We start from the raw sequence: 25,317 nt of genomic DNA, 5'->3' as shown, positions 1-25,317 counted from the left end.
GCTTCTGGTCCCCTGCCTCCCTCTACTCTCTACTTTTTCAACTCTGTCCCACCCTGAAGGCCTTCTGATCATGGGTTGGGTGCCATGCATTCTTGGGCTGGTGCTATGGCTCTCCCAAGGCCATCTTGGATTCCACATGAACCTTTGGATGTTTTCATGTGTTCATTTTTGCTTTATGCTTTGTTCAGCTTGCTGGCTTTCTTTTTTTGAGCCTGGGAGTACAGGGGATTGAACACAGGGGTGCTATATCCCTAGTCCTTTTTATTTTTTATTTTGAAACAGGGTCTCACTAAGTTGCTTAGGGCCTTACTAAGTTGCCCGGACTGGCCTCAAACTTGTGATCCTCCTGCCTCAGCCTTCCAAGTTGCTGGGATTGCAGATGTGTGCCACATGCCTGGGTCAGATAGCTTTCTATTGTGCCCATATTAACTCTGGTCTTCCTGATCAAGAGCCTCTGCACCTGGACCTCAGGCTCACCTTTGTGACTGTACCCTGCTGCTCTGCTGGATGCTCCTCACCCCTGCCACTGTGGACCTCTTGACTCCATGGCTCAGCTTGTGCTGCCCTCAATTCCTGGGTATGCCTTTTGGTCCTTCCTAGCCTGGCCATATAGTACACTCAAGTACCTACTTGCTCTCATGCATCTGAAACCAACATGGGTCTTTTAGTAATGGGGCTGAGTCCTTCACCCTAGTCTTTCTCCCCTCTGAACCCCCAATGCCACTTGGCTAGCTTGTCACATGCTGGGCTCTTTGGCACCAACACTTTGTTGTATCCTTTGATATCTTTTTTGGGGGAAGTGCCCTTTTTTTTTTTTAATATTTAGACACAATACCATTATTTATTTAGTTAGTTAGTTTTATGTGGTGCTGAGGATCAAGTCCAGGGCCTTGCACGTGCTAGGTGAGAACTCTACCACTGATCCACAACCCCAGCCCCCCCACCCCTTTTTGATACTGGGAATTGAACCCAGGGGCACTTCTGAGCCATATCCCCCACCCCTTTTTATGTTTTATTTTGAGACAGATCTCACTAAATTGCTCAGGACCTCAGTAAGTTGTTAAGATTGGCTTGGAACTTACGATTCTCCTGCCTCAGCCTCCCAAGCCACTGGGATTATAGGCATGCGTCACTGTGCCTGGCATTGGGAAAGTGAATTCTTGAAAGACCTCTTAGTGCCTCCGTGAGCAACTGTGCATGTGCTGCTGTCTCTGGCTACTTGGTAGATGAGTTTGAGAGAGATTGGAGATTAGAGTGAGCTTTGTTGACAAGGCTCATTCTGCCTTGGGTCTTCAGACTGACGTAAGTCTTAATACAGCCAGCTTGAGCTTCCACATGCTGACTGAGTCATGCATTCTCTTGGCTTCTCTGTGGACTGATGTTAGCCAATTAAAAAAGGACTCAAGAACATTCAGGCTTGAAGGAATTGAGTGACACGCTCCCTTATGAAGAGTGACTGGCTCTGGAAGCGGTGAAGTGGGCACAGAACTGCGTGGTATGCCTCATGTAGTGATGCCTGTGACTGACTCTAGCCCTCACCATCTTGAGCAGAGCTTCTGGGTAGAGGTTCCCTTCTCGGTTCCTGTTGCAGTGTCTGGAGCCTGAGCTCTGGACCTGAGCATCCAGAATGGACCCACTGAGGTGTGGGGTCAGTGGTGCTAGTGTCTTCTGCTGAGAAACCTTTTGTCAGGGGTTGGGCGGTCTCAGGTCACTAAGCAGTACATAGGCTTTGCTCCTTGCCCTCTTCCTTGTCATTATTTATTCCCATTCCTCTCAGGACAAAGGCAGAAGACCCCATGTGGCCCACAAGGCCCTGGTGATCTGCCTTGGCCTCCTCTTCCCAGACCTTTCTCTGTACAACCTGCCAGCCCAGAATGGTGGAGCCTTCAGCCTACCCCACCCTCCCCTAACCTGTCCCTTCCTGCAGACCTCAGCTCCAGTGTTCCTGAGCTCCCAGCCAGTCTGGGGGCCTTCTTGTCCTGAATGCTCTTAGAATCATCATGGCTCAGGGAGGGTGACTGGTTGGTGCCCATCTGAAGGTAGTGCTGTACCTGTTTAGTTTGCCAGGAGCCCATCTGCATTCACCCTTTCTGATGTTCTTTCTCATTTTCTGAAGACCTGTTTCCATTGGGATTCCTTCTCCTTCCACCTGAAAAACTTATTTATTTTCTGTCATGCGCTTGTGCCATCTGTGAATGCTACTAGTTTTTGTTTACCTGCAAAACCTTCATTTCATTCTCTTTCTTGAGGATACCATTGGGGACACAGAATTCTAATTTGATAGTTTCTCCTTTTTATCACATAAAAGGCGTCAGCCAGTGTAGTTGGCCTGCACTGTTCTGATGAGGGGTCGGCAATCACTGGGGTCCATTTTCCTCTGTGTGAATTACAGTCTGTCTCTGGCTGTTTTTAGTATTTCATTTTGTCTTTGGTTTCCAGCCTGGCTATGTGCTTGTGGTCCTCCACTCTCCCAAACATGCAGAAGAATTCAAAGAGCCTAGGATTTTTACAGTGAGCACTCTAGCACCCACCACCTGGGTTCTCCCACTAGCTTTTCACCTGCTTTCCTGCACAACTGAGGACAATGATAAGGTTGGAGGAAGTGGGACTTCTGCTTTGGCAAACACCAGGGCGTTGGATTCATCATTCAGCAGGGCCTAGGGTCCTGAGTATTCCAAACTATACCCGAGGATCCTTGAATGGACTCTGCTGGGTGTGGAGCCCAGCAGGAAAAGTACACAGGACTAGCATGGTACCCAGAGGAAGCAGAGTTGTCAGAACCAGGCAGTCTGGGGTAGGCAGCAGTTTGGCAGTGGCAGGGAATTGGGGGCTTCTGAAAGGAGAGGTCAGCTATGAGGGAACACGGTTGTCCTTGAGGAAGAGGGTGGGCAGAGGCTGTGCCAACTGGCTGAGCTGTGCTGGTCATCTGACTTGCTGGTTGATTTTGGGGAGGGGGCTGCAGCTGCTGCAAAGATTTCCTTCTGGAAGAACTTGAGTGTTTGATGGCAGGATTTGGAGTCTGTGGAAGGAGTCCCATGGGAACCTGCTGTTTTGCTCTGACCCCCGTGGCCTCATTTGTCTACCTTTCCATTCAAAGGTATGGACGACAAGAATGCCACGAAGCTGAACGAGCTCATCCAGGTTGGGTAAGTACTGGGCAGGTGGACAGTGTCTGCTCCCTTTGGACGTTTGTGTCCACACACCAAAAGAGGAAGCTGAAGTAAGTGCAGTTTTCTTCCATTTCCAACAAGGATCCTTGGAATTAGAACTCAGGTTCTTTCAGATGCCTGTCCCGAGACCCCTGAGTCTGCCCTTTCTATTGTTGGGGTCTGGGAAGTCCCTGGGTCTTGCTTCCCCTTTTCTTTACCTCTGTGCTCTTGTGGGTCCCTTGGCCTCTAGAAAGTCTTCCTTGCCATTGTGCTTCTCCTCAGCCACTTCAGTGGCCTGTCCTTGATTATTGTGCCTGTGAATGTTCCTGCCATGGAACCAAAAATTGGTCTGGCTCTCTGCTCTTTTCATCTCCTTGTGCTCCTGATCTCAGAGCTCAAATGATCTCAGGGTCCCTGGCAGCTCAGGTGATGCCTGTTTGGCCCCGAATTAGTGACTTTCTCTCCAGGGACACTACCTACATAGGGACTTGCTGTGTGAAGACTTCTGCATGCCCAGTTGTTGATTCTCCTTGCTGCACTGCTGTGCACCTGCCCTTCTGGACTGTGTGCAGTTAGCCTTCAAGTCCCTCTAGCTTCTGATGTTCTCCTGAGCCAGACCCCAGGCCAGGTGGGTGTCAGCACCCCAGCTTCTCTCCAGTTCCACAACTGCCCCGCTAACCCCTCTGAGGCAATCCTCAGCCCCTCCTTTAGTGTTTCAACTCTGTCCAGTCCTTTGTCACTCTTCTGGGTGAAGGGTTCCAAATCTACTCATTCGCCAAGTCTGTGCCTTGGTTATAAATCTCACCATTTGAAAACCTCCACTTCCCTGCTTTAGGTGTGTTTCCATTTGGTTCAGTTCTGGCCAAACCTCCCCTCTTGGTCCTCATAGCCACCCTAGTTCAGCCCTGGGGGTCCAGCTGATATGCCTCTGCTGGGCTACACTGCAGGGCCCAGCTTGGCCACTGCATGCTGCAGTCTGGGAGGGTTCCTCACTTGGTGTGGGGGCCTCATCTCCCACCCCAGCAGGCACGTCCTTGTTCTCTGGGCATCTGATCTGTGCTCTTACCAGCTCCTCGGAGGTGTTGTGACTCACTGGTCTCTGTATGCAGAACATGGCCTTCTGAATCTTTGGAGCCTTTTCTGTACCCTGGAAGCCTGACTCCTGGGTGCTCCCTTGGTGAGCACCTAGAGTCCTATTGTGTTTTCCCCACATGGCAGAAACTAGGTCGTATTATTGTCAAAGGAAACAGCCACGACTGGCCAGGGCTTCCATAAAGTTAATGGTGGAACTTTTGGAGTAGAGATGGTTTTAATACACAGATGAATTAGAGACTGCTGAGAAGGGGGGCCACCAGCTGTGCTTGTGGGGGGATGAGGAGGTAGGATCACCCTGCCCAGCATCTCTGTCTTGACCTCAGGGTCCCACTTTCCTTTCCCCTTAACACCTGCTCCTTCTGTCAAGCTGAGCAATGTTGTACACAGGCTGAGTTGAATTCCCCGAATGAAGCCAGTTTTCTAGGCCCTTTGATTCCCCTCTAGGACGTGGCAGACCCAGTGCTAGGGGTGTGCCAGTGGGGTGCATTTCCTGCAGAGTGGACTCGTGCTGCTGAGTGCATATACTAAGCAGCCCAAGAGAGCTTCTCTAAGCAGCAGATTCCTTCTGACCACAAAGAAATCATGTTTATATGGAGCAGCTAGCTCTCTAGATCAGAGACCAAGGACACCTGATGACCAAATGTAGGGAGTGAGATTTGGACCCTGGATCTTTAATAAAAGGGAAGAACAGTCACCAAGGGATCACAGTGACTGGTGGGCAGATGGCTTTTGGGCTGTGTGCTAGGTGATGGTGTTGTCCCAGGGTTTCCTTGCACTACTGACCATAGGCTATGGTTCTGGAGCGCCTGGAACCCTGGTGGAGCACTTAGGGCAAGCCATCTTCAGGCCCATCAGTAATTTGCAGGAGGATTAGCTCAGGGAAGGGCAGGGAAAGACTGGTACCTCAACTGTGTTACCCCTGGCCATGATAGCCCTTGGTACATGGTGTGTCCTTGAGCTTGGGTATAGCCAACATTGGACGGCAGACAGGATAGCAGCCTTGAAGTGTGCTATAGCTCATGCACCATCTTTGGTGCAGCTTATAGAGGTGCACCCCTGGTTCCATGAGAATCAGTGGGAAGTGGCAATGGCAGTGTAGTCTTGCATTTCCCCTGGACCCTTCCAGCCTCCTGTTCCTAAATTGCTGGATTGGTGACCGCCCCAGTTGGATTTTGGTTGCTGAAGTTGGCTGCACCGCCCCCCGCCCTGGTGCAGTGACTTCGAGATAGCTCTGGAAGGTGGCACATTAGTAGGTTAGAGATTGATTTTCCCTTTTCTTTCTATCTTTCTTTCTTTTCTTTTTTGGTACTGGGGATTGAACTCAGGGTGCTTAACTCCTAGCCATATCCCAGCCCTTTTTTATTTTTAATTTTGAAATGGGGTCTTGCTAATTTGCTGAGGCTGTCTTTGAACTTGTAATCCTCATGCCTCAGCCTCCTGAGTGGCTAGGATTACAGGCATGTACCACCATGTCTGGCTCCCCTTTTCTTAATAAGGCCAATATCTATGAGGCTCACCTGACCTTGTGGTAGCACCTGTCTGAAGCCTGAGAAGGTGACTGAGGGCTGTGGATGCTGACAGAGAGCATGCTGGTGTGAGCAAGAATCATAGCAAGTGACCAAATTGAGTGCCCAGTGAGGCCCAGGGAGGCATGTGTGCTGGAACTGAAGAACCCATGAGATGCCTGTCATTCTTGTTCTTGGGGCTCACCTGGTATGTTTTGTCTCAGAGGTGCTGACAGTACTCTCCAGAAGGTGCTTTGACAGCTGGTGGAGAGACTTCTGTCTGCAGTGGTGGGGGCTGAGGCAGGGAGACTGCACAGTGTGTTCTTCTGTCTACAGGTGTCTGAGTATAGGTTTGTGCGGGGTGGATGCTGGGTATGCAGTGGGGGCAGCACTGGCATGGCAGTGAATGCAGATCTGTCAATGGGTATGTGCTCATGGGCGCCTGCAGCAACCTAAGCTGAACCTTACAGTGAAACGCATGGAGTGGGGGACACTGAGGTAACAGGAAGGGACTCTGCCTGGAGCTGCTAGGGAGATGTCATGGCACTTAGTCTGGAGGCACAGAAGTACAAAAGGGTGCAGTGGCTGGAGGAGAGGGCAGGTGCAGAACAGGCTAGAAGGGTGGCCAGGCTCTTTTCAGCATGCTGGGCATTGGTGGTCTCCCAGCGTCTCTGGAAGCTCCTGAGGAGGTGAAGCAGGAGACCTCCTCCCACTGTGCAAAACTGGTCCACTTTACCTTGTGGAAGATAGATTTGGGGTATGTCTTGGCTAGGTAAGATACAGACATCTGTTTTTTTGTTTTAATATTTAAATTTATATATTTTTCACTTGGTGGTGTACAGTTCTCTAAGAGTTGGGGGTTTTTAAAACATTTTATTTTTAGAGCAGTTTTAGGTTTAACGAAAAGTTGTGTCAATTATGGAGTTCTGATATCCTCCTCTCGCCTCCCCAGGTACTACCCTCTTGCATTTGGGTAGTGCATTCATTAGTTGATGAACCTCCCCTGACATTGTTATCACCAGAGTCTGTCGTTTACACTAGGGCTCCCTCCCTCTTGTTGATGTCTTGTCAGTTTGGACGCTGCGTGTATAATGACATGTCTATATTCTCCCTACTATGAAAATCCCTCCCTGCCCAGTCCCTGGCAATCCCTGATCTTTTGCTATCTCTGCATTCTGCTTTCCCTAATAGCACTTGATTCAGATTGGCATTTGCCACTCGTCACTGAGTTTAATAGGTGCGTGGAGATGTGGAGTCCCCAGCATCCAAGACCCAGCCACTGATGCTGTTCTCCATATCCTGTAGTTTTCTCTTTTCCAGAAACTCATTGAATGAAGCAATCATGTAGTCTCTAAGATGGACACCCCCCCCACACCAGTAGTGTACTTGTTTGTTGGCCTATTGCCACGAAGCTGTTGTGTGATCAGGGGTTTTCATTTCACTGGTAACCCCCAGGATGAGGGGATGGCTAGCCAGTGTCTGACTTGACGAGACACTGCCAAACCGCCTCTAGCTGCTCCCACACTCCCAGCACTCAGTATGTGCAATTTGTGTGTTCTAAGCCATCCTCATTGTGGCTTTGATTTGCATTTCCCTGATGATCCATGAGGTTGATACCTTTTGTGTGCATATTTGCCTTCTGTGTGTCTTCTTTGGTGAAGTGTCTCTTCAAATTTTCTTCTTATTGAACTTAGTGTTTATTTCTGTATATTCAGACATGCCACCTCCAGGTGCCTTCTGTGTCCTGTTTATTTTTATTTTTATTTTTTTGTTTTTTTGGTACAGGGGATTGAACTCAGGGGCACTCAACCACTGAGCCACATCTCCAGCCCTATTTTGTATTTTATTTAGAGACAGGGTCTCACTGAGTTGCTTAGCGCCTTGCAAGTTCTGTCTGTCATTGTTGTCTTCTGTGATCTGCTTTCCATGTGGTGTCTAAGAGCCTTGCCCAGCTGTGGTCAAGATTGTTCCCTGTGGCTTCTTTTAGTGTTTTTATGGCTTTGTACTTGGGTTAAATTTTGTGGGTGATGTAAAGTATAGGCAGAGTTTCATTTTCTTGCTGTGGGTGTTGCTTTGCTCCAGTGCCATCTCCAGTGAGATCTTGTGCCTTGCCAGAGACCAGAGTGCACTGTCCCATGCAGCTCTGTCTTTGGCCCTTCTGTACTTTCTCATTCATTTATGTGCCCATTCTCTCCCCCAAAGACTTCTTAGTTGTTGTTTCTTTTCTTTGTGCACGCAGGTGCGCACGTGCATGAGAGAGCAAGAGCATGTGTACCAGGGATTGCACCCAGGGGCACTTAACCATGGAGCCACATCTCCAGCCCTTTTTACATTTTATTTTGAGACTAGGTCTCATTAAGTTGCTTAGGGCCCCATTAGGTTGCCCAGGCTGGCCTTTAACTTCCAACTGTCTTGCCTCTGCCTCCCAAGCTGCTGTGATTACAGGTGTGTACCACTGTGTCTGACTCAGACTCTCTAGTTTTTAAGGACAAGCATAATACTTGTAAAGTCAGAAGAGAAATAGAGATAAATTACAGAGGTGCATGTGGAAGAATGCGTCTTAATTCAATTCCGAAAGCAACAGAGTGCTTAATTTGCCCTTATTTCCCACACAGGCCTTTTCTAGTTAACTGTGAATCTCCTTTCAGTTATAGAATTATAAAATAAGGAATAAATGAATTGAGAAAAGGTCTAAATTAAAATGAAATTCTGTTACATCATTTACAGACCTGATGGTATAGAATGTAGCATGTGCTGCTTAGATTTATCCAGTAGTTTTGCAAGGAAGAAAAAAATCTCGTGTCAGAAAGAAAGCCAGGCTGCCTTTGATCCAGTGGATGTGCTTGCAGAGGCCCTGTGTGTGACTGTCCAGGGGAGCTTAGGCTTTGATTCCTCCCTAGTTTCTTCCACCCTTGTGCCCTGGGGGCATACTGGTCTGCCTGTCTTTCAGCTCCTGAGGGGTAGGGGGTGCATAAACAGCCGTTCTCCTTGTAAGCCAGAACATGGCTGGTGTGGTGCCCCAGACTTGGGCTGGTCATGGAATTTGCATTTGAGAGAAAAGGAAAAAGATCATCATCTCAGAATGGTTCCCTGGTAATAAATGCAGGTGCAGTCACTCCATTTCCATGAAGGAAGAAAAAGGAAGTCACAGAGTAGCAGTTTAACCGAAGCTAGGATTATTACAAACACAGGTGCCACATGACACAGCTCGCCTGCTGTTGAAGTCTTGCCTCTGCTGTTTGGTTTTGAGGCCCGTGGACAAGCAGTGATGAGCAGAAAAGCCCATTTGCTTCCAGAGCTCTCATTGGAGGTGGTTGTGAACTGACTTCAGGCTGCATTGCTACTTGTTTTAGACGTTTCTCCTCATTACTATTCCTGCAGCCCTACCCCAGCATTACTAATATATTGAACCACTGTACCATTTGTTGTCTATGGGTTCTACCTGGGATAAGGTGGTTCCATAGGGAAGGTAGATCCCCTGTGTGCTTTATACCACCAAGTTACATCCCCAACCCTTAGATTTTTATTTAAAATTTTAAAATAGCGTTGCCCAGGCTGGCCTTGAATTTGTGATCCCCCTTCCTCAGCCTTAAATCTCTGGGATTATAGGCATATCCCACCATGCCTGGCAATAATGTTAACTCAATAGAATATGTTTGGAGTCAGGCGTGGTGGCACATGCCTGTAATCCCTGTGGCTCAGGAGGCTGAGATTGAGAGTTCAAAGCCACACTGGGCAATGATGAAGTGCTAAGCAACTCAGTGAGATCCTGTCTCTAAATGAAGTACAAAATAGGGCTGGTGATGTGGCTCAGTGGTTAAGTGCCCTTGAGTTCAATCCGTGATACCAAAAAAAAAAAAAAAAAGAAGAAGACGTTACTTGGAGACCTGTTTTCTCTGAATTATCCCTCCAGACCAAACATGGGTGGGAAGTGAAAGAGTTCTTCCTGAGGTCTTCTTGTTTCCTCAGTCAGGTTTTCCAAGTATCAGCTCTGCTCTTTGGTGTCAAGCACAGAGGGAGCTCAGTCAGTATTTGGATGGAGGGTGGGTAGAGGCCAAACAAATGAGTGAATGGATGAAAGGATGGAGATGAACAGATGTAGGGATGGATTGACTGAAGAAAAGACAGTTGAGTAGATTGATGGATGGATGAATGAAGGGGCAGATGAGAGGATGGGTGGATGGATGAATCTATGGGTGGATGGGTGAATGGTGAAGAGGCAAATGAGATGGATGGAAGAAAGGATAGATGAGTATGTATGGATGAATGGAAGGATGGACAGATAAGTCAGTGCAAATGAATGAATGGAAGGATGGATGACAGATGGATGGTTGGGCAAGTGGAAGAATGGTAGATGAGATTGTAGCTGCCATGGCTTGAGCAGTCATTGAACTTTCCCCTCCCCCCATGCCACCTTGGGACCTCGCTGTCTATTTGGCTGGCCTTATAATAAGCACATTAAAGTTTTTAGAGGCATTGTTGGAATCCACTATGTAAGGATTGAGACTTCTTCATGTTGCAGTCAGCTGTTTCCCTTTTTAGGAGGGGGGACCCAGCTTTATTCCTGAGAGGTAGAAGTGGTGTGGCCTTTTCTTCCTGTCTGAGGCTGCTGTAGCTGGCTGTTTTTTCATGTGTACAATTGAACTACTCTTAGGTCAAATTAGGGAACTATCAGTCCCTCCTGCGCTCATTCTGTTTAAAGCTATAGTTCATGTTCTGATATCCAATTGTAAGCAGGATTTTCTCACAATAACATTTTTAAAAATTACACAAGTATTATCTAATATGCTCAGAAAATTTTCAAACACAAACATAAGAAATAGACAACTACCCTATCCTGTTCCCCTCGCCAGAGATTTTCTTCCCAAGTACACCAATGAATTTTATTCTTAGGGAATTTATGTGCGTAAATGTGCAGATACAAACATAAATATGTACAGATGAATGTGTCACTTTCTGCACATCTTTAGAATCACATATATGTGCTGTCGCTTTTTCACTGACTACTTCTCAGAAATTGAGTGGCAGTTACAAAAGCAGCTCTGAACTAACATGATTGCAACTGGATGTGGGTCAGTCAGAAAGGCTGTCACAGCAGAAATCCATGACATGTGAGGAACATCCTCATCTGGAACGTTCTGTGAAATGCAGACCTGCATGTGTTGCCCCCCACTAGGCAGGCCACAGCTTTTCCTTGGACTAGAATCCTGTTCTTCTCCCAGATCAGAAACTGCTGTATCCCTTGTGCTTTCTAGTTTTGAAGTGAGTAGGGACCCATAGCAGCAAGAGTTAAGGGCCATGTCAAGCTTGGTCTTGGCTGTCTTGCCCACCCCTCACTTCACCTCCACTTTTAAAACCACCTGCCTTTATGGAGGGTTTCACAAGTATTCCAGCTGTGTTTTGGAGGAACTGTCCTCTTGCTTTCTTTTTTGTACTAGGGATTGAACCCAGGGGTGCTTAACCACTAAGCCACATCCCTAGCCTTTTTTTTTTTTTAGAGAGAGAGAGAGAAAGAGAGAATTTTTTAATATTTATTTTTTAGTTCTCGGCGGACACAACATCTTTGTTTTTTTTGTATGTGGTGCTGAGGATCGAACCCGGGCCGCACACATGCCAGGCGAGCGCGCTACCACTTGAGCCACATCCCCAGCCCTCCCTAGCCTTTTTCTACTTTTTATTTTTTTACTTTTATTTTGAGACAGGGTCTCACTGAGTTGCTGAGGGCCTCAGTAAATTGCTGAGGCTGGCCTCCCTTGAACTTGTGTCCCTCATGCCTCAGCCTCCCTAGTCTATGGGATTACAGGTATCTTGTAATTGTAACACACTGCAGCTCTGGCAAACGTATTTAGGGCCTGCCCAGGGACTCCAGGCATGGGCCTGTGATACCCTGTTCTCTGGCTGCTTGTATTCTGGGCCCACCAGTGTGGTTTACAGAGGGATAGGTTGCAACACTGGTGTGGCAAGGCAGTCAGGAAGAGGGTACATAGAGGTTATGTAGGGGTGGATTGAGATATGTCAACTGGTCATGTGAGGTAGCTTTGCAGTTTGTAAGGCCCCAGGATGAGAAGCACATGGAGATTGGATGGGTGGAAAAATGGACAGCCATTTGCCCAAGTGCAGAATAGTGGTTTTAATGGGCTGGGAGAAGAGCTTGTGCCAGGGAATTTGCCAGAGTAGGGGGAACACAGCACAGCACAGCAGACATCTCCTGGTCAAAAAAGTTGTGGATGTCCAGAACCACAGCCTTACTTGGGTCATGGGTGACAGCATGGGAGCCTCTGTTCCTACATAGTGCCCCTTAGGGGGGGCCCTTTCTTATGTGTGTTGATCCAGAGGCATCAGCACTTCTTCCCAACTCTCTTCCCAGAGCTACCACAGTACGTTACAAAGGGAGGAACCTGCGGATCAAAGCACCCATGTGCCGGGCCCTGAAGAAGCTCTGTGATCCTGATGGTAGGTGACCAGGGGAAGGCCGGGACACCTGTAGCTCAGTTGTTTTGTTGTTTGGTAACAGCCTGAGCTAAGAATGTTTTCTGTCGAATAGTTCTGTGCCTGGTCGAGCTGAATCCCAGTACTGCAGATAGATAGTTTTTCCATTTGAAATGCAGTGCCTCCACTCAGTAGATCAAGTTTAGCTAAGAAGCCATGGCAGTATCAAGACAGAGGGCTCCGAGCTATTTGGAGCAGATCTTTTGTGGCCTTTGTGCATGTGTGTGAGTGGCTTCATTAGCTGCTCCCTTGCTGGGCTTCCTCTGCCTTCCTTGCCTCTGGTCCCAAGGCAGTCTGTCCACAACGCTCTGATTCTGTTGTTTTTTTTGGTAAAGCACTTTCTGCCTTGAGGTTGATCTGCTCTGGACTTTCATGGTCTCTCCCTTTTGCAGGCCTCAGTGATGAAGAGGACCAGAAGCCAGTGCGTCTGCCCCTCAAAGTCCCTGTAGAGCTACAACCACGGAACAACCATGCCTGGGCACGAGTGCAGAGCCTTGCCCAGAACCCTCGCCTTAGGTAATGTGGCCTTCATCCTGAGGAGGGTCCCTATAGTCTGGACAGGGATAAAGGGTACTGTTTGGGTTTTCCTCAGGGAGTTGATGCAAGGAACAAGTTTCACCCTAGCAATCTGGCATCACTTGAGGACAGGGTGTGGGTGTGATATTGCCACAGTGGTGGTCTGATGGGGGCCCTGCAAGTTCTGAGCTACAGTCCCATGCTTGGCCAGGGTTCTCAGGAGTGTGAATGATAGAGAAAGTCTTGGCCAGAGGGCAAGTGGCCGCAGAACCTTCCTCTCCTCTCTGTCCCATAAAGCCCCTACTGCTTCTCTCTCTCTGGCTTCCCAAACTGGTGTCTGCTTTGTGCACAAGGAACTGCTATGGGGATGGGCTGTTTTAAACATTTATTTTTTAAATTGAGGTAGATTCACAATGTAAAATAAACCATCAGCCACCTTGAATTTTACAGTCACATGGCATTTGGTACATTTTCAGTGTTGTGGAATTTCCACCCGTCTGTCAAGAACATCTTCCTCACCTCAGGGCCCAATGCCACTAAGGGTCCCCTCCAGTGCTTGTGCTCCTAGTTCCTTCCAGTCTACAGATACTGCGCCAGTGGAGTCTGCAGAAGCCAGCTGCTCACACTGGGCGAGCTCTGGCACTGTTGGTGCCTTGTCCCTATCCATGTGGTGTTTATTTCCTTAGGATTGGTGAGGGCTGGCCACTCTAACCCTGGAATCCTGAAGGCACCCACAGTTCCCACACAGTGCACCCCAGGCAATGATGGGAGCAGTGTCATACCTAGTGACACTTCCTCAGTGATTGCAGGAATCTGTATTAGCTCAGCTGATAGGGCTGATCTTTAGGAGAAGGAACCTGGGTCCTATTGGTGCCCTCCCTGTCCCTGACAAGGCCCTGCCCCTTCTGATTTTGGCTTCATGTTGTGGCAGCCTCCCTTCTTTGTCTCTTAGGATGATTGTGGAGCTGCATCGGAAGGTGTCCAGCCTTATCGAGTTCTTGAAGCAGAAGTGGGCACTCCAGGAAGTGCGAGTTGTATCTTTTCACAACTAAACAAACCTTCCAGCCTCTACAGCTCCTCCTATTTGGAAATGGAGTCTCACTTCCTAGTCTTTCTTATTACAACAGGACCCCGTAGGAGCCCTTTGCCACTGGAGTTTGGGTATAGAGCCCTACTTGTCCCCTCCTTGCTGTGGTGGCATTTGGGCACACTAGCTCTCCACATTGTGACTGGCCAGCCATCTGCCCATATGGTGTGGTGGAAGGACCTGTGCCAGCAGGGTGGGTGACATGACACAGGTACAGCCCCACCTGTGTTGTTGGCTGGCTCTGACCCTCCCTGTTCCCTATGTACAGTGCGCATCAGAGGTATGACTTTCTCAGAGACCCTATACCCTGGGCCAGCGTTATCTGTCTGTGGCTTGAGGAAAGTCCCTAGGTCAGGGGTAAGGGCAGATCTGAGCCCCTGTGATGCCAAGGAGCAGATATGACTTCTGGCACGGGCCCTCACCCCGCACCTGGCGAGCAATATAACCATGGCGTTGCTGGCAGGGTTGCTCCTTGACAGTGTGCCCAGCGGAAGACTCTCGAGGAGCGGCAGCTCCCAGGCACCAGCGCCCTGCAGACACAGGAGAAGGTGGCGCTGCACCTGTTCCCTGGCGAGAACTGCACGCTGACGCCATTGCCTGGTGTGGCCCGTGTGGTGCACTCCAAGGCCTTCTGCACGGTGCACTGGCAGGAGGGTGGCCGGTGCAAGCAGAGCACCAAAGATGCCCATTCGCTACCCCCAGCCCAGATCCTGGGCATCCAGAGTGGGCAGGGAACAGCCCGGGGCCAGGTGAAGTGCCCAAGGGGTGGCACTGAGGGCAAGGGCGGTGGGCGGCCCCCTCCTGCCACCGATGTGTTGCAGAGTTCTGGAGAGAGTTCCCCTGAAAGTGCCCCTGGGGAGGGGGCCACCCCAAGTCTGAGCAGCCTGGACGCTCCTGACAGGCCTCCCCCTGGGCATCAGGACTCCGGGCCAAGTCTCGAGAAGACCCCTGCAGCAGCTCCTGCAGAGGTTGGGGATGGCCTCATCAGAGAGCCGCGGGCCCTGCCGTGTGCCTGCGGCCAGCTCCCAGACCTGGAGGATGAGCTGTCTCTCCTTGACCCCTTACCCCGCTACCTGAAGTCCTGTCAGGACCTCATCGTCCCGGAACAGTGCCGCTGCACGGACACGCGGCCTGGGAAGGATCATCCTCTTCCTGGCAGGGCGGCCTCCCCTGAGGCTCTCACCCCCAGCAGCAGGGAGGCTTCTGACCTCACCTCCCCTGGCCCAGACCCTCAGCCTGGCCCTAGCCCTGGGCTTCCCCTGGATGTTTGCACTAACGACCTAGCAGATGCACCTTCAGAGGAGCCCCAACAGAAGGGAAGCCCTACAGAGCCGCTGACATCTCAGGGACAGCCTGCCACCAGGCCCCCAAAAGAGGTCCCTGCCAGCCAGCTAGCCCAGCAGCTGCGCGAGGAGGGCTGGAGCCTGCAGACATCTGAGAGTCTCACACTGGCTGAAGTCTACCTCATGATGGGCAAGCCAAGCAAGCTGCAGCTGGAGTACGACTGGCTGGCTGTGCTAGGCCCTGAGAGCCGGGCCACCCACCCCTGTCCCCCGGTCCCCCATGAGCAGCGCCTCCTGAACTGCCTCCTGAGGCTCATCTCCACGGAGGTCAACCCCAAGCTGGTAAGTGGGTCAGTGTGGCCCTTCAGGAAGTGTACCCGGGCCTTGACCAGACCTGGTCATGAAGGTGGCTGCAGCTTGAGCAGTGAGGTGACTCCTGGGTAGGCCCAATGTCAGGGCTATTGGGGGTGAGTGAGTTGCGACCAGATGGATTATGAGTTCATGCAGGTTTGGCTTTACATGGAGAGAAGTGACATGGTTGAGGACCCTAGGGGAGGAGGAAGCACAAGGTGTGGAGCATGGTGGGCAGGAAGCTCAGCAGAGGCACTCACAATAGGGCCTGCCAGCAGCTCAGCATCACCTGGAACTTATTAGACATGCAGCTTCCAGAATAGCGCCGAAGACTGTAGGGATAACCCCAGGTGACTCTATGGAATACAGGTGTAGAGAAGACAGCCTATGGTTCACTGAGATTGGAGACCTTGGGTCAGAGATGGGGGCCTGTCCTGTGGCTTTCCATCCTACTGCAACTCCTCCTTCCCTGGTAGAGCTATGACAAGTGCCCCACAAGGCCCAAGACACGGGAGATTGGCAGAGTTGGGAGAAGTAAGGCAAAGGAGACAGGCCCTGGGACTGGTGGTGCTGTGGGAGCTATGGCTGTGTAAATCTTTTCTTCCTGTGACTCAGAAGAGTTCTGTAGTCGTCTTACACTGGCTTTTTACTGTGGGTGTTTTAAAAGCAGTGTTCTCTTCCACTGCCCAGTACCTCCTCCCTGCAGCTGGGCCCTGCTCAGAGTGGGTGAAACCTTTCCCCGCGCTGAGGTCCACCTGCCCATTCTCACCACTCACGCTCTCCCAAGAGACATACAGGGGCTCTCCCAAGCAGGGGAGCAGTAGCTTTCATTATTTATCTGGCTGGTGATTTGTACTTTTGTTTCTCTTTTGGTTTCTTTTTTTCCTTTTCCTTTTCTTTCTTTCTTTTTTTTTTTTTTTTTGGACCAGTGATTTTTTGAGAAACTGGCCAGCTGCTGAGTGATTTTGGGGGTGCCAAGGTCAGGTGTCTTTGACACCCCGACCTTTGCCATCATGGAAATCAGGCTCTGATCCCTGCACCATCTTCCAAATTCTCAAGGGTGTACTCACACCTCCTTGGGGCACTCACATCAAAGTTTTTTTTATTTTTTTGTGCTGAGTTTGGACATTTTTGGCCGATTTCTGTCCAGGCTCCAGAAGCAAACGCCACATCCACGGCATCCGTGAGGCCTGCCCAGGAGGAGCAGTCAACAACCCCCCCAGGGAAGGTGGTGACCATCAGTTCCCGGAGTCCCCGCTGCCCTCGAAACCAGTCTGCCCTCCGCAGCAGCAAGACCTTCCCATCTAGTGCTGCACCCTGCTCCCCAGGTGAGGGTCATGGTGGCTTGACAGGGTCAGGGACTGTGCTGAAACTAAAGGCACGGGTGTGTGAGGCTGCCCTAGTGTCTGGTCAGCCATGGTCCAGTGAACGGCATAGAGGGTGAATGTGGAAGCCTGTCATAAATGGCCTGAGTCATGGGGTCCTGGAGCCGCCAAGAAGCAGAGGACAAGATGACTTTTGGCAATGTGGATATTTGGAGGCTCTTTTATTATAAAGCCCTAGAAGCAACTATGTCATACGTATGAGTTGGTGGTTCATGGCCTCTGAGGAGAGTTGGTTCTTTCTAAACCTATGTGGACTGTTTTTCTTTGCATGTAAGACATTAGAATAAAGATTCTGGTTAAGGAACATGCCAGCAATTGAACAGTCTTGAAAAAAAAACAAGAGTAACCTACCACAGTGGACCCTGCCCCAGCCATAACTAGGAAATAAATTTTCTTTTGCTGGTGCTGGGGATGGAACCCAGGGCCTTGTGCATGTTAGGCAGGTGCTCTACCACTGAGCTGTACCTCCAGCTCCAGGTAGCTGATAAATAAATTCTGTCTCTGCATGCATTAGACCCCAAGGTAAGCATAATGCATGTCCTGGGCATCAGTACTACTTGGTTAAGCCTGTGGTGTTTTATAAGTAAGCTGATTATTGCGTCTGGAGTGGTGGATTCCACATGAGTGCCTGAGGGGAGAAGTATGAATGCTCTCAGGTGCCCTTTCCTGCCCTGGCAGAGCTGGGTATCTCGGATGAGTATGGGCTGTATTCACTCCTCTAGCCTAGGAGAAGCCGTGCAACTCTTCCCAGGATTGATCCAGGAGTGGCCAGGGAGTCAGTGACTGCCCTGGAGTAAGGACTGGAGTGCTTCTGTTTGTCCTAAGCCCCTAAGTCCTCCTCACACTTCAGCATAAAGGGTGTTGTCATGGATACCTGCCTAGTACCTGTGTTCTGACAGTGGTGTGCATCCTGGAAGAGACAAGTTTGCCTCACTCCCTGGGGAGTTGGCATCAGGTTAGACAAGATGTGGGCATACAAGGGCATACCAAAAAAATACAGTGACTTTTCAGCTGAACTTAGTGTCCTGGTGTGTTATCAGTTCTCCAGGATTATTTTCCATTCACAGAATGTCATTGTTTTTATATTTTCTCTGATTTACTGTGTTGCCAGTGACCTGCCTGTAGAAGATTATTTCCTGCCAGGTACAGTGGTACATATCTGTAATCCCAGCTACTTAGGGAGGCTGAGGCAAGAGGATTACAAGTCCCAGGCCAGCCTTGAGAACTTATTGAGACCCTATCTCAAAATGAAATAGAAAGGGCTGGTGATGTGGTTCAGTGGCAGAGCATCCTGGATTTCATCCTTAGAACAAAGGGGAAAAACAGAAGTCCTATTTCCTTGAGAGTCTCACTTGGTGGTCTTTTTTTTTTTTTTTTTTTTTTTTTTTGTGGATGGGGAGAGGGGTGGATGGGTAGGGTGTTTTGTTTTGTTTGTACCTTAGATTGAACTCAGGAGTACTTTATCACTGAGCCACATTTCCAGCCCTTTTATTTTGACAAATGGTCTGGCTAAGTTGCCTTTGAGACCCCCACTGCCTCAGCCTCGTAGGTGGCCAGGATTAAGGCATAATCCCTGCTAGGGCATCCTGATGGTCTTTGAGCAGACCTGGGCTGCTGCTGAGTTGGGGCACAGTCTCCTGCAGATGCTTGTTTTATTACTCTTCACCTCTTTCTGTTTCCCTCTGGAAGGTGCTGCAAAAGCCAACCTTCCCTGCAGATAGGCATGTTCCTTGATGAGGGCCAGCTGGTAGTTGACCCAGCCTCTCCTGCCTCCTGCTTCTACTTGTAAATTTCTTAGTTCTGTGTCCTCTTTAATTGTCTCTTTCTGGATGGAGAACACTTACAGAGCAGTGGGGCTGCAGTTCTGAAACCCACCCTGATGCTTCATGAGCCCAGACTGTGGACTCTTGAGTATCAGTGCAGTCTTACAGTCTGTTAATAGAGAGTAAGGGGCGGGGCCTGGCCAAGAATGCAGAAGGGTGCATTCCCAGGAGAGCACTTTTTAAATAGTGCTTTCTGTTCTATTACTTCTGGATCTGTTTTCCATAAAATTAGAGATTAGATCAGGAGTCAGCAGATGACAGTGTATAACCCAAATCCACCCATTGACCCCCCTTTGGTAAATTGGCATATTGGCTCTCAGATCCTTCTACCACTTTGGGTTTGTTTGGGATTCCCTAAAGGTGCTGCTAGTTCTGAGGAAGTCCAGCAGTGGGTGGCCCTGTCCTGTCCACCAAGTGTTGACCATTTGTGGCATGCTTGTCCTCTAGGAGGCCTGTGGTTTCCTCGTTAGGGACAGAAACCTCCATGAGCAAGAAAGGCCATGTTTCCAGGGATGAGATGCAGGCAACTGAAGAGCTGTTGCAGAATTCCTTCCAGGTTTTCTACCCAACAGAACTCCCTTCACTCTGGAGAGGTTGTGTGGGAGTGTTGGCATGTGGCTTTCCCTTCTCCTTTCCAGGTTTAAGGAACCCCCCAAGGCCCCTCTTGGTGGCTGGTCCCTCCAGTACAGGAAGCAGTGACTCAGATGGTGGCCTCTTTGCTGTCCCAACGACTTTGCCACCCAACAGCCGACATGGGAAGCTCTTCTCCCCCAGCAAAGAAGCAGAGCTGACGTTCCGGCAGCACCTAAACTCCATCAGTGTGAGTGCTGGGCTGTGCGCCTGCGTGCCAGGCCAGGCTGCCATGCCATGGAGGGCACATCCTCAGGGCTGGTGTGCTGTCTCCCTTACAGATGCAGTCAGACTTCTTTTTGCCAAAGCCCAGGAAACTGCGGAACCGGCACCTGCGGAAGCCATTGGTGGTCCAGGTGAGGACCTCACATGAGTCCACGTGCCCCTGGCTCTACCGCTGGCCCAGCTAGCCAGCACACACTGGGTTTCTTCTGTGACTTAGGTTTTCAGGGTGTAAAATAGAGGAAATCACTGCTGCTTCTTTTCCTTATGAATGGGAAAAGTAAAAGCAAAAATAGTGAATTTAATGGTGCCTATAAGATTGTCTTTGAATTGCATTGAAAATTATGAGCAGAAAAGATAAAAGTTCTGGGGTCCAGGTTCTAAGAACATCTGAGCTGAGTTGGAAGTCTTGGAGGACTTCCCAGGACATGATGAGACATACTGAGCTGGTGCCAGCAGTCAGCAAGGAGTAGATTGATAGGCCTGGCCTTTGCCAGAGTGGTGGGTGGAGGGAGTGCTGGGTGGACCTTCCAGGGCCACATTCAATCCCCAGCAAACAGGGCAGAAGGGAAGCTGCAAATATGAAATAACTATGGCCTTAGAAATTCATGGGTATATTTTTTGGGGGGATTAATAGGTTTCCTTTTGTTAGACTGTTAGACATCTTTTTCTCTCTTGAGATTAGTTCTTTTAGAAGTAACAATTGCGCAAAAGATCTTAGGAAGGAAGATACCCATGGTTTATTTTATTTCTCTTTACCTCTGCTTTGGGTTCATACTAACATTTAATTTTTGTATTTTAATCCTTTTCTCTGGTAGTGGTGGGAAAGTCCCTGATTGGGCATGAGCTTCATGGCCGTTGAGTGCAGGGCTCAGTACCACCTCTCGTGGACTAAGTCCAGCCTGCTGTTTCTTATTTAAGACAGATTTGTTTGTGTAGTTCACATTCTGTAGCGTTTACCCATTTAAGGAGCACACTTGAGTGCACTTCAGTGTTCTTTCAGTGTGTTTATGGATAGGCACAGCCACCACTGCCTGCTTCAGTGCATCTTCATCACCTGGAGGAAACCCAGTACCTCTGAGTGCTCCCCAGTTCCCTGTAGCTCCTGGCACCTAGATTGCACTGTCTGTTCTGAGCATATCCTAACACCTGATCATATTCATGGTTTTTGCCACTTAACATTTTTGCAAGTAAAGCTTTATTGACACATGGTCTGTGATTCATTTCAGTCCTGCCTGTTGCTACTTTCCCAGTACAAGGGCAGGGTCAAGTATGGGCTAAAGTCTAAATATTTCCTGCTTGACCCTTTTCAGAAACAGTCTTGTCTAGCACTGGGTCAGGCTTTGGAGCAGTGGGCACAGAGCATGTGTTGGGTTGTGCGTGAGTCCTTGGCATGGCGCTGCTGTCTCCAGCCACACCTGCCCTCTGATCTTTGCCAAAACCAGTGCCAGGTAGATCTTTGGGTAAGAAGAGGCTTTATATGACCCAAGTTTTCTGTGCACCAGCAGAGAATGGCAGCTATGCTGGGGCCTCTCTGGGCTGAGGTGTCTCAGGTCATTTTTGGGTTGACAGTTCGTTTTTTTGTTGTTGTTTTTCCTGCCCTGAGGATTGGCTCTAGTGGCATCTACCACTGAGCTACATCCCCAGCCCTTTTTATTTTTTATTTTGAGACAGGGTCACTAAGTTGCCTAGGCTGACCTCTACTTGTAACTCTCCTGCCTTAGCCTCCAAATCACTGGTGTCGCAGGCCACTGTGCCAAGCTTGGCAGATGCTCTCTGTGAATGTTCTGTGGCCATTGCCAGTTTGGGTGGGTGATGACTTTCTGGGGACTATTGTCACAGAGAGGTACCCACAGGAGGAGCACTGTGAAGAGGCGTTGGGTGCCCCTTCTCCCCTCTTGCCATGGCAGCATGGAAGCCTAGCTCAGGCTCTGTCTCATCCTGTACCTGGGACTGTAACAAGTGTGTGTGTCACGGGGGACACCCACCTAATTCAGAGGGGCTTTCTGCACACAGGGCAGGTCATGCGGCACTCCTTGTTTTTGCTAGTGAAGGTCCAGTTCCCTGGGAGGACCTACTGTTCTGGTACACGGGGCCCCCAGAATGTGAAAGCCTCAGACTGCCCCAGGCATCCTTGTGACATCTATGGACACTTAGCTCCCTCTTACTTGGATTCCTTAGTTACCCAGTTTGGGGAGTGATCTCTTTCAGCATTGGAGTCTTACCGCCTTGATAATTTACATTTTCTCTTCAGAGAACGCTGCTCCCCAGACCATCTGAAAATCAGTCCCACAATGTGTGCTCTTTCTCCATCCTGTCCAACTCTCCTGTTGCTGGTAAGAGCTGGGGCCTCTCTGGGCCCGCTTTCCCTCCTCTTCAACTGAGTGTGGCCCTGCCTGGAGACGGCACTCTGCCTCACATTTCTAGTGTTCTGTGTGGGTTCCATTGGCACAGGCCTGTCAGGCCAGCTGCTGTAGCTGGCAGGGCAGAGGCCTCTGGTGGGTGCATCCTTGGGGATGGGCTCAGCTGCCCTTGTTGGCACCTTTGCTCAGTCAGTTCATTGGTGCAACAAGGCATATCCAGCACTTTGTGGAGTAGTGGTGTTCTTGGGGTCTGTGGGTTGTGCCCTTGTATGTCAGTGACTGCAGTGAGGGGGCTGGCACTTTGCAGTTCTCTTACACCCTGAGAATTTTTCAGTGAAGCCCTTGTTCTGTGGACAGAACTGGTCATTTTTACATTTCATGTGTACCTGCAAGTCCCATCAGCTTCCAATTGTTTTCTCATGCTAACTTTTCAACTGTAGAAGACCTAGCAAAGTACAACCAAATCATAGTGGCAGGATGTCAGTCCAAGGTCTGATGCGTTGGCCACCCCTGAGGTGCCCATAGCTCATTTAAGGAGATGACATAAGATCTAGCTGTGTCTGTAGAGGGCATGGGCAGGCCAGGATGATGTATCTGACTTTGTCTTCCCCCTTACAGGGAGAGGCTCATTCCGGCCCATCCAGTCATCTTTGACCAAAGCAGCTCTGTCTCGGCCAATTGTGCCCAAGGTCCTTCCACCCCAGGCCACAAATCACTTGGCCAGTAAGTCTGCAACCTGCATGGTGACAGCACTGTGTGAGGTTCCTGAGTAACGTTTTTGTCGCAAGGCATTTTATTCTTTTTTCTCTCCAAACCTTGGTGTTTCCTTACCCTTCAAAGGGAGCCATTAGATCTTGCATCCAAGTGAGGTATGAGGGAGAGGCTCTCCTGAGCTTTCTCCTCATGCCTCGTGGAGACACAGAACAGAGGTGTGACCTCCTGCTCCTGTTTCCAGGTGCGGTTGACTTGGCAGCCCAGAGTGCAGGCATTATCCCTGGGAGCCCCCTGCCGGTCTTGGCTACCGAGGGCTTGTCTGGCATCTCTCCACTCTCTTCAGATGAGGTAACAGCCACTGCCCCGGGCCAGGACTCCAGTGGACCCCAGCAGAATGGAGACCCCGTGCCCCCTGTGGGGGTGAGTGTGTTCACAAGTGCTGCTCAGCATTGCAACCAGCATCTTAAGTGGAAGCAGGACATGGGGCTGGGTTCTGGCTAAGAGGCTGGAGAAGCCACTGTGCCAGGGAGTAAGTGTGTGCCATGGAGTGTAGGCCAGGAGAGGCAGGCCTCAGGGGCTGCTGTGTGACACTTAAGGATACATAGCTCAGACATACATGGCAAGGTAGCTCTGAGCCACACCCAAGTTGGATGACAGCCAACTCGAGACCTCCCTGTGCTGGCATCTTGATGCATTGGAGGAGAGTGGTCTTTATGGCCCTCCCTCCTGATTGTTCTGGAGCTCTAGTTTCCTGGCCTGCTTGGGAGCTGTCTGAGGAGGGCAGGTAGGTCAACCCTGTGGAGCTCTAAGGAGCCCATCCTGCTTGAGATTTTAAGCTGATTTCTTAATGAGCCTTGAGTTTGCTTTTTGAAACATCAGTTTTAATTGCAGGGCTCATGGCCTGACAGTGTCTATGCAGCACTCAAGTCTGAAGCACAACTTGTCATTGGCACTTGGAGTGCTAGGAGGCCCAGGAGCCTGAACCGCTCTGTGGAGCACAGCCAGGCTAGCGCTGGCCCATGAGTAAGCCACTTACCAGCCTGTCTCGTGTTCCTGCAGGGCACAAGGGACCCATTCCTCAGCATCCCCTCTAGGCCAGAGCAGGAGCCAACAACAGAGAGCTTCCAGGTAGAGTATGCATCAGGGCTGAGTGACAGACACACTGTGGAGCTCAGTGACTTCTCCTTTTGCCCACCTTGCCTGCTGCCTTGTGAATGGCAGGCTAACTCCCAACTCTGTCTACTCAGATCTGGCTTCCGGGCCAGGGAGGAGAGGGGGTTGTCTGATGGTGACTGCCCACCTGGCAACCACTCACCACCTGTGTGTCCACAGTTGAGCTGTGGGCTGTGATCGAAGCAGGGCCTGGCCACCTCAGCCATACCTCCTGGCTTGGACACTGCTAGCACCCTGCACTATTACCCAACTGAACCTTAGGTTGTGCTTGTCTTTTTGTTTTGGGTTCTGCATGGCCCCTTGTGTCTGAACAATGCCTACCTCTCAGCAGGGTTCGTCTGTTCTCTCCTTAACCGAGCTGCCCAAGACTCCTCCCCAGAATGGCCTCTGTACCCCTCTGCGCTCAGAGGGCTCCAGCGCCCGACTCTCCCCGCCCAACGTCTCCGCATTACTGGACATCTCCCTGCCTGGCCCCCCTGAGGATGTGCTCTCACAGGGGGAGCCTGCCACGCAGATCAGCGACTCCATCATCGAGATTGCCATCAGCTCTGGCCAGTATGGTGAGAACAAGTGGCCTTGTCATCCGTTCTAGAATCCGGTTCCCACCAGCCCAGGCAATCAGACTTGCTTTGAGGGGTCTGGCTCTGCCCCCACCTACTTGCCAGACTTGCTGGGAACATTCCAGTCCAGCTGTCATTCTTGAGCATCAGGTTTCTGCAGCCTACAGGAGTTGCTGTGCCTTCAGGGAAGGTGCATGTAGAACTTTAGGCTGCTAGTGGTTTGGTAGGATTGCTCCTGACCTTGAGATGAGAGCCAGAGGGCCCCTGAGGCCCACTGCAGTCCAGGGGTCCAAAGGAGTCCTTTCCTGATTAATTGTGATCCTGACAGACAGTTCAGGAAGTAGCTGGATTTTGTGTCAAGGCTTCAGTCCTCCCTCTGTAGAGCAGTGGTCCTGGTGGATGTGGTGTGTCCCTTGCTGATATGACTTAGGTGCAGGTTCAGACAAGGTGACTTCACAGCCCCCGAGCATGTCTGACCAGGTCTGATACAGGCATTATGGAGAGGGTATATGCTAAGCTCTGGGCACAGGGCTTGGCCCTGTGACGATGGATGCTGCTGTTGCTCTCCTCTGAATCATGTCCTTTCTGCATCACAAAGCTACCCTGAAGATTCTGTGGTCCTTGCCTACTGACTCTTATTGACCATGCTGGTGTCTTGGGTCTCCTCTGTTCAGCAGTGCACAGCCCCTCTCTCCTGCTGCCTCCTTTGCTTGTGAGTTGGGAAAGAATCTTTGACCCTGGATTTTGGTTAACAGGTGAAGGAGTCCCTCTTTCTCCAGCAAAACTGAACGGCAGTGACAGTTCCAAGAGTCTTCCCTCCCCATCCAGTAGTCCTCAGACCAACTGGATTGCCTCTCCCACCCATGACCCCCAGTGGTACCCCAGTGACTCCACAGACTCCTCACTCAGCAGCTTGTTTGGTGAGTATCTAGGAAAGGATCTGCTTTCTCTAGCCAGCAGGGATTGGAGTCA

At 50.2% G+C, this 25,317-nt stretch overlaps 1 protein-coding gene across 2 annotated transcripts in view; it reads left to right on the top strand.

Annotated features, from left to right (window-relative positions):
* Positions 1-25,317, top strand: part of Cramp1 (cramped chromatin regulator 1) — a 55,022-nt gene that overhangs the window by 22,355 nt on the left and 7,350 nt on the right. The window contains exons 6-20 of one of the 2 annotated variants that reach the window (XM_076839960.2): positions 3,098-3,146; positions 12,117-12,202; positions 12,631-12,754; positions 13,707-13,788; positions 14,330-14,479; positions 14,762-15,466; positions 16,626-16,803; positions 19,322-19,503; positions 19,595-19,669; positions 21,790-21,871; positions 22,517-22,621; positions 22,854-23,032; positions 23,672-23,740; positions 24,117-24,345; positions 25,101-25,265. In XM_076839960.2, coding sequence (XP_076696075.1) covers positions 3,098-3,146; positions 12,117-12,202; positions 12,631-12,754; positions 13,707-13,788; positions 14,330-14,479; positions 14,762-15,466; positions 16,626-16,803; positions 19,322-19,503; positions 19,595-19,669; positions 21,790-21,871; positions 22,517-22,621; positions 22,854-23,032; positions 23,672-23,740; positions 24,117-24,345; positions 25,101-25,265 — 2,460 coding nt within the window. Of the gene's footprint in view, positions 1-3,097; positions 3,147-12,116; positions 12,203-12,630; positions 12,755-13,706; positions 13,789-14,329; positions 15,467-16,625; positions 16,804-19,321; positions 19,504-19,594; positions 19,670-21,789; positions 21,872-22,516; positions 22,622-22,853; positions 23,033-23,671; positions 23,741-24,116; positions 24,346-25,100; positions 25,266-25,317 lie in introns of both variants that reach the window. The other variant, XM_076839959.2, reaches the window with a different exon arrangement.

This window comes from Callospermophilus lateralis, chromosome 19 (genome assembly GCF_048772815.1).
Source record: "Callospermophilus lateralis isolate mCalLat2 chromosome 19, mCalLat2.hap1, whole genome shotgun sequence".
Classification (NCBI taxonomy): Eukaryota; Metazoa; Chordata; class Mammalia; order Rodentia; family Sciuridae; genus Callospermophilus; species Callospermophilus lateralis.
This window is presented reverse-complemented; position numbering and strand designations above follow the sequence as displayed.